Source organism: Musca vetustissima, unplaced genomic scaffold (genome assembly GCF_032173495.1).
Source record: "Musca vetustissima isolate MV318-11 ecotype Yass unplaced genomic scaffold, APGP_CSIRO_Mvet_v1 utg15845, whole genome shotgun sequence".
Lineage (NCBI taxonomy): Eukaryota > Metazoa > Arthropoda > Insecta > Diptera > Muscidae > Musca > Musca vetustissima.
This window is the reverse complement of record NW_026872450.1, coordinates 92,875-101,827: the sequence shown is the minus strand read 5'-3', so window position 1 is coordinate 101,827 and position 8,953 is coordinate 92,875. Positions and strand designations below refer to the sequence as shown.

Sequence of the window (8,953 nt, the reverse complement as noted above, 5' to 3'; positions counted from 1 at the left end):
GGACTACGCCTAAAAGGGGTTGACTATTAATAATTTTTGGTAGGGAGATGTGTTTCCATATACGGCTACAAAATACAAAATTACAGGGATTTCGGTTGAAAAGCGCGCTCAAGAACCTCAAAATGCCGAAATTTGGGGGCACCTTTATAAGGGGGCTACCAGAAAAAATTGACTTATATTTATAATTTCGAGTGGAAATATTTGGTACCCAATAAGAACCCAATGTAACAAATTTCAGCGGATTCGGTTGAAAAACGCGCTCAAGAACCCCAAAATACCGAAAATTTTACCCTTATATGGGGTTCTACCAGAAAAATGGACCTATATGCATAATTTTTTGTGGAGTGATTTGAAACCCATTAAGGACTCAAAGTACTAAATTACAGCCAGTTCGGTGGAAAAATACGACCAAAACCCCCAAAATACTGAAAATTAGGAGGTACCGTTATATGGGGCTACCAGAAAAAGTGGACCTATATTTATAATTTTTTGTGGAGACATTTAGCACCCAATAAGAACACAAGGTACCAAATTTCAGCGAATTCGGTTGAAAAAAGCGCTAAAGAACTCCAAAATACCGAAAATTGGGGGTACCCTTATATGGGAGCTATGCTTAAACGTGGACCGATATATCCCATCTTCGAACTTGACCTGCCTGCAGACAAAAGTCAACCCTATGCAAAATTTCAGCACCCTCTCTCAATTCCTTCGGAAGATAACGTGATTACAACAGACGGACGGACATGGCTAGATCGTCTTAGAATTTTACCCTGATCAAGAATATATACACTTTACAGGGTCGGAAATGAATATTTCGGTGAGTTAAAAACGGAATGACAAAATTAATATACCCTCCATACTATGGTGGGGGGTATAAATAGATAATATAGCGACGAATAAAAAATCGAATTTTGAATCAAAATGATGTTATAGGGAAAAATCATTTTTATAGGGTTCCTTCACCAAAGTTGCTTAGAATTATCCATACAATCACCCTAGAGGCTGGATTTAATGGACAAAAAATTTGGCTCGGCCTAATATATATAGGGTCGATAATGCTCATTTCTATGAGATAGAAATGGAAAAAACCAACTTAATATACCCTGGTTACTATAGTGCAGTTTATTGAAACAAACGACTTAAGATACAAGCGTAAGCACGTTTGTTTGTTGAAAATAAACATTTCAAACATTTCGATGAGATACAATTTGAAAAAAAAAAACAAACTTAATATACCCTCTTTACTATAGTGCATTGCATTGAAACAAAAGACTTAAGACACAAGCGCACATAATGGTCAACAATTTATATTTCTGACGATTTTTTCTAAAATAAAAACCAAACTTAACAACACTGTTTTCTCACTAATATTAACTCTTTCTCTCACTAATATTAACAATTGCAAAATACTCTTGCTCTCTTGGCCATTTTGGGCCAACTCCATTATTTGAAATTCACCACAGTTTACATTCCCTCGCTGACAACGCACAACACATTCGACACTAAAACAGCAACCATCAGCTGTGCAATTAAAACAAGTTTTAAACAATTTCTCTCTCAATCTCCCTCTCTCCGTCTCATTAAACCGGCTAAATTACCAACAACAAACATTTGAGCACCGACATAGTCACCACGAACGACAACGATCAACACAAATCCATCAAACTGTTGCCACATTTTTCTGGCCAATTTTTAAAATTCAGTTGGCGTGTAACTGCTTGAGGATAAAGACGTGTTTTCTTTGAGTGTGTTCCTTTGTTGGGCTTTGGGTTGCGATCGATCGAAGAGAACACAATAACAACAACATCAAAAGAAATAACAACAACAAATAAACGGTAGACGTAACAATAAAACGGGTAACAACAACAAGTAATACGAAAACGTAAAAAATAAATAAATAATAAAAACCAAATGTACGTCAAAGAGAGTGGTAACAAGGGGTGAAGTAAACAACAGAAAATAAAAAACCAACTAGAAAATAATTCTGAAAAAAATGTGTAAAGTGAAGAATTATTAAAAAAATACTGCCGAAGAAGTTTTCTAAACGAATTAAAAAAAGAAGGCAATAAGGAAATTCATATAGGAAATAAAAAAATTATATTTTCATTATTTGCTGTTTCCTAGCAAAAAGTGGCCATAACAAATTGAAATATAGCCTCGAGTAAAAAAAAAATAAGCAACTGAAAAATGTGAAAAAGAGCTTTAACACATTTCATGTGTGGCCCAAAGTAAACCCACAATAAAATAAAATATTTTGAAAAAAAAAGTTTATGGATTTTGTGTTATATATTTTGTGTGTGTGTTTCTTTTTTTATTTGGTGCTTAAAAAAATTGTGTTTATGTGTGTGTAATTTTGTGTTTTAATTTTTTTCGCCGTTTTTTTTTCTTCCTCCTCTTCAAAAATCTAGTTTAAATATGAGTAATATAAATTTTGGGAAATTTCTCTTAAGCCTTACCATAATTGGATTAAGCCTGCTCAATGGATTATCCGAAGCAAAAGGTAAATATTTGAAAGCCAAGTTTTCATCTTTATTATATTTATTTCTTATTATTTGAGTTTTCTATTTAAAAAAAAAAACATCTCTACGAAATCTATGTCAATCTTGTTTTGCACAGCATCTAAATAATTTATCACCATTTAGCGCTTAGCTGACAAGTTTTGCTCTCATTTTTTACAAGTTGATGTTTGTTTTTTTTCTGTTTTGTCGTATTTCTGGTTGTCGTGTTTCCGATTGCCGATATGGCCGTTTTGCTTTTCTGCTGCTGCCAAAGCCGCTGCCGTTCGATGTGTGCTCGATTCAATGAATTATGATGTCATTCGCCAAAGCGAAGCAACGTAACGCAACCTTGTTTTTTTGTTTTTAAGCGGCTTTGTATTGCTACTCCTCTGCTAAAATTGTGAAGTTGTTTGGCTTGCTGTGCATTGTATTCGAGTACTCTATAGATAGAATCAGAGTTTTTATTGAAATTGCTGATAATGATTTTAATTAGAAAAAATATTTAATAAAGCGATTTTCGCTTTATTTACCCTGAGGGTACCTTGAAACCTAAATATACACGGTTGAGTTTTTAAGCTTTAAAATTATAACAAGTCCTCAATATATTGTTGAGGATTGTGGACACGAATTGAGTTCCGATTATTCGTAATTATTTTTTTTTCAATTTTGTTTAATTTGTTTATATGCAAACCTTGCCAACAACAAAAGCGAATACCAATTATTAAAAGCATTTTAAAGAAGTCAAAAAGAAATAAATAAAAATTGAGAAAATAAAGATTATCACTATATTTCTGATGTCAAATATTTGAAAACAAAGGTAAAACATCGTTAAGTTCGACTGTGTGTAATTTTTATACCTTCCACCATGAGGTGGTTATTTAATTTAATGTGGGGGCTTTATGATAACTTTTTGGGTGGAACACCAATCAATGACAATCCAAAGAATCAAATTGGAGTCAAACCGGTTGAAAAATGTGCCCAAAATTCTGAATAATGTGGGGTAACTTTATAATCTAAATACCGAATTGTCATCATATGGTGGATATAAGAAATCGTTACCGATGTATAATTTTATTCACCAAATATCCTAGGAGTAGTAACAATGTATGTGGAAAATTTCACAGCTGTATCTTTAATATTGCGAGCTCTATCACATTTAAAATCCTCAGTTAAAAAAAAAAAACTCATTAAAAAATCAGAAATTCCTTCCACACGAAATCCGTGCTAATAGCCCAGAGATTCCTCGCTAAATTCTTCATACAAAAAATTCACTTTACAGAAAGATTCCTTCAGAGTTCATAAGTCAATTCCCACTTAAATTTCCTCTTTAAAAACTCTTCTTTAATATATTCATACATAAGAAGTGAGCGGAGCAGTGTAGTCCGACGAGACCGACGATATAATACACAACTCCAACTTTCTGCGGATCTATACTCCAAGCTTGAGCAAAAAAAAAAAAAAAATCCCGAGGTGAAAATTTACGCCATATCATGCACATTTGAGCTAAATATAGACCGATCATTATAAAAACTGCCCTTCCAATTAGTAGGCCAGATTATCTTCCCCATGAAAAATTTGTGATGTTCGGCTCACTGTGGCGTCTAGAGCGGGTCATAATTTTGACCTCTAGAGCGACCAGAAAATCCTATAAATTTTTTCCTCCATTTCATCCTCTAAAAAGTAAGCGATAGTTACCAAAAAACAATAGAGGTCTTATTTGGCCAGAAGTAGGCCTACATGCAAAATTTCGTGACGATTAGTTCATAATTATGGTGTTTACAAATTATAAATGACAGACTGTGGGCCGGACGAAAACACATGTCTTGATCGACTTAGCTAGTCGAGATATTATGATCGGTATACTTAAAGGTGGGTCTGGGACCAATATTCCGCGGCGTTAAAAACTCTTGGGGCTGCACAAAGCTATAATACCCTGACAACATAATTGTGTAGGATATAAAAACTCATATATATTTAAATTCAGAAAAAAACAGTGGGCGAAGCAGTATAGTCGGACGGGGCCGACCATATGATACCCTACACAACTAGCACGAAAAGCAAACTTTCTGCGACTCTATATTCTGAGCCTAGGTAATATTTGGTGATATTTGCACCCTTACCGAATATAGATCAACAACTCCACTTTCTAACCCTGGCATATTTTCAAAAAATTGGTCGCTTTAGGTTTTGGTTGATTTGACCCTCGCAATATTGACCGATCATCATCTAAACAGCCGCTCTAATTTTATTGTCAGATCCCCTTCACCCTGTAAAATATGTGATGTTCTGCATATAATAATTGCCTCTGGAGCGACTAGAAAATCTGACAAAATTAAAGTTTTCGGTTCATTGCACCCCCTGAATGAAATCTCAATTTCACCGAAGACTATAGGCTTCGTCCTTGACCATAATCGTCCTCTAATGGAGTAATAGTAATACTATGCACATAGTCATCTTTACCTAATTACATATAACTCCCACATCAGAGTACATACAGCCATATAATTGATATCAATTTTAAAGCAAACAACTCTCGGTATTTTTCAACCAATGCTGCTGTAATTTAGCAATCCCAATTATTAAAAAAAATGGCAAAATAGGTCCATATTTTAAGTGTTTAGTCCCATTTTCTTAACGAAGGGCCCGTAGTTTGGCATTTAGGATTAGCTTCAAACAAAATCGCTGCTTCTAGTGTGAAGACAAATGTCGAACCTTATTTTAGTTTTTCATGGCCTCGTAAATATTTAAATATATAACGACGTCAATAGAATTTTTTTATCAATGTTCCAAATTCCAAGCTAACAGCTACCGACATTTCTAAGTAATTTAAAACTAGACCTCTTGAAAGTCCCAATATAATATCCTCATAATATAATTGTATACGTTGCTGAGAATTATGGTAAACCTTTCAGTGTCAAAATAATTTTTTGTCGGAATAAAAATCTACAATTTTGTACTTAGTCCCAATTTAGATTAGGCGAGTTTACTTGCGGGAAGTTATTGACTGTAAGAGAGAGGGGCAAGGGGAATAGAAATGGAAAAAAAAATTGCTCGTACCGACAATTTTCTGGAATTCGTTTTGTGTATTTCGTATTTCTTGACATTTTATATTTATTTAAATGTGAAAAAACTATTGACATCAAATGAAAAAAGAAATATTTTTGAAACCGAATTGCCTTGTATAGACGCATGAAGCAAGTTCAAAAGGGAACGATAATAATTGCCGCAATTAAACTCGCCTAATATAAATCAGGACTTAAAATCATATTAAGGCATAGAGTTTAGAAAAAAATCAATTTTCATTTTAACCCTTGGACAGTTTCGTCTGTTTTTCAGCAAAAACAAAAACATCAATGTTAATGGTACATAGGATAATCGTAAAATCGCAAAGAAGGAGATAATTTTTAAATGTCGAATATAGTCGACAAAAACACTGAAAGGGTTAATGCACCATATTAACATAATTCTCCCCCCAACACATATTTATGTGGAATCGTTTGTTTCATAAACCACAAAATAGTTTGCTTCCGAAATTTTACCCAAAACTATTTATTATGATTACTCTCTAATGTTTGCTTCGGCTAATTTCTAAAGAAAATTCCAAACCAAAACATTCTAATTACGAACTCATTAACCTTGAAAAACACAATATTTCAAAGCTTAAAATTAAAAAAAAACATACTTCCAGTTTTTAGCATCACATTATTGAGTCATAATTATTTTCGGAAATCATTTCATTTTCGATGAGAATGTATGCATATCCCCAGCAAAACAAACGAAATCCACGATCGAATCAAAACTGCAAGAAGTGATCAAACAACAGGAAAAAACCCCAACAAATCTAAAAAGTTGATCAAATCAACGGCAAATTCGTATGAAATACTCAGTTAATGATGAAACAGTGGAAAAAAATAACTAAAACAAACTTTGTAGTAGAATTAGAAAAAATTATTTAACTAATTATAATGCACAGACATGTTTAACACAAAAAAAAAAAACAAGAAGAGGAACATCAAGTCTGAAGAGAGTTGAAAACAGTTAAAAACAAAATAACAACGGCAAAAGTAACAAGAACAGAAAAAAAACAACATACAACAGTACATTATTATGTTGTAGTTATAAAACGGCAACAACAATAAAGTTGAAGAGCTAGTACAACAACAACAACTGCAACAACAATAATAATCAGCTAAAAACAGCATTGAACATTTGCATAATACTTTATAAACAGTTAAATGCTCTTCATGCATGTCTGACTATCATAGCAGCAGAAGCAGCAACAACAACCTCGTCGCACAATCAAGCATTTCGTGTATTACTGCTACGACTACCTTCTCCTCTGTCATATCTCTCAGTCGGTCAGGCAGGCAGTCAGTTAGTCAGTCATTCAGTCTAAATGTAATTGAAATGGTTGTCTATCTAAGTGACTGACTAACTGACTGATGACGATCATCATCATCATCCTTGTGTGTGTGAGAATGCGTCTAAGTGTAGGTTTTTGTTTATTTACTATTAACAATAAATGAAATTAGCAGACAGTAGGGTATTCTTAAATATGTGTATACATGCATACAACTATTGCGTTAATATGAAAATTACAGAGAACTCTGTTGCCGACCAATTAGTGGCCGTGGTATTAATTAAATAGCGTACCGCCAAATTAGTCAAAATTGCAAAAAATTATTGATATTAGAAGAAAGTTATTTAAACCATTAACCACAGACCGTTTGAAATAAACATTTATAAAATGCAGTTAAAAATATAAAATTAAAAAGAAAATCAGTAAAAGGAAAAGTCTCACTTGGCCGACACAACTACCACTGAACTTTGTCTTTCTGCGAGTATTCAAAACTCCGGAAAGTTTTCTGGAAAATGTTTTTACGAAGTGAACAAATACACCATAATATTTAAATTTTATCTAGATTAATTTGACACGTTAAAAGTTCGGAGATATGGCGGAAGAAGAAATTGCTTCATATCTTGATTTGTAACTATTGTCTATATTTTTATACCCTTAACCACCCTGTGGTACAAGGTATTATGTCTTTGTGCATATGTTTGTAACAAGTAAAAGAAAATATAGACACTTGGTTCCTTTTGAAAATATGCGTAGAATCAATTTTTCTGAGTCTATGCATGTCCGTTCGTCCGTCTGCCTGTTCATGTTAAATTGTAAATAAAGTACAGCATTTATGATCCGATTTGGATGAAATTTGGCACAGCCCATCTGTTTGACCCAAGGATGAACCCTATTGAAAAAATTGGTTCAGATTTAGATATAGCTCCCACAAATATTTTCGTCCGATTTAAGGTAAATAGTGCACCAAAGAACCTATATATCATTCGATTTGCACGAAATAAGCACAGCGTACTGAATTAAGTCTAGCATTAAGTAAATGGTGCATCAAAGTCCCTATATATCTTTCGATTTGCACGATATTTGGCATAGCGGACTGAATTGAGAATAGAATGGAGTGTGTTAAATTTCGTGCAAATTGGTTCAGATAAAGCTCCGATATATATTTTCGTCCGATTTGAAGTAAATGGTGCACCAAACTCACTATATATCCTTCGATTTGCACGAAATTTGGCATATCGTACTGAATTAAGTCTAGAACGATATGTGTTAAATTTCGTAAAAAATCGGTTCAGATTTAGACATAGCTCCCATATATATTTTCGTCCGATTTTATGTACACGGTGCACCAAAGTCCCCATATATCCTTCGATTTGCACGAAATTTGGCATAGCGGACTTAATTGAGAATAGAAGGAAGTGTATTAAATTTCGTGAAAATCTTTTCAGATTTAGATATAGCTCCAATATATATTTTCGTCCGATTTTACCTGAATGGTGCATCAAACTCCTAATGTTTGTCCGATTAACACGAAATTTTGCACAATGTATCAAATTGAGACTTTAATGACATTATTGCGTTTGGTTGAAAATATATATATATATATGTATATATAGTCGGCCCAGCCCGACTTTACTGCTTTCCTTACTGGTTGGTACTGCAGCATATACATCGATTCAACTTTTGATGTAGCCCAATAAAATAGTAGTGCCCCATTTCTGACACAATCCCACCTTAAAGTTCCGCCCATGGTTTGGCATTTAGGATTGCTGGAGGAAGGCACACATCTCAAAAGAAAAAGTTTAACGTATGTCCCATGTAACGTTCCCGCCCAATTTTCAGTATTTAGAAGACTTTAGGTACACAAAAGTAGATGTAACTTAGCAGTACCGATTCCTAGTGAATAAAATTATTTTTACATATATCGTACACAAAGTTTCCGGATAATTTTCGGAATGTTTAAGATCCTGCACCAATTTACAGAAATTTAAGTGCACGCTGGTTCTACAAGGCCGAATTGGATGACGTTTTTACTAGTTTTAGGTAAATAGTAGAAATTTTTCATTTTTCTGCACCCAATCGAGTATAATAACAAGAA

At 33.6% G+C, this 8,953-nt stretch overlaps 1 protein-coding gene across 1 annotated transcript in view; it reads left to right on the top strand.

The window, feature by feature from the left end:
• Positions 1-1,851: 1,851 nt before the first annotated feature.
• LOC133338589 (uncharacterized) overlaps positions 1,852-8,953 on the top strand; it is a 68,229-nt gene continuing 61,127 nt past the window's right edge. The window contains exons 1-2 of the mRNA XM_061546791.1: positions 1,852-1,869; positions 2,409-2,500. Coding sequence (XP_061402775.1) covers positions 2,416-2,500 — 85 coding nt within the window. The 5' untranslated portion in view covers positions 1,852-1,869; positions 2,409-2,415. The remainder of the gene's footprint in view (positions 1,870-2,408; positions 2,501-8,953) is intronic.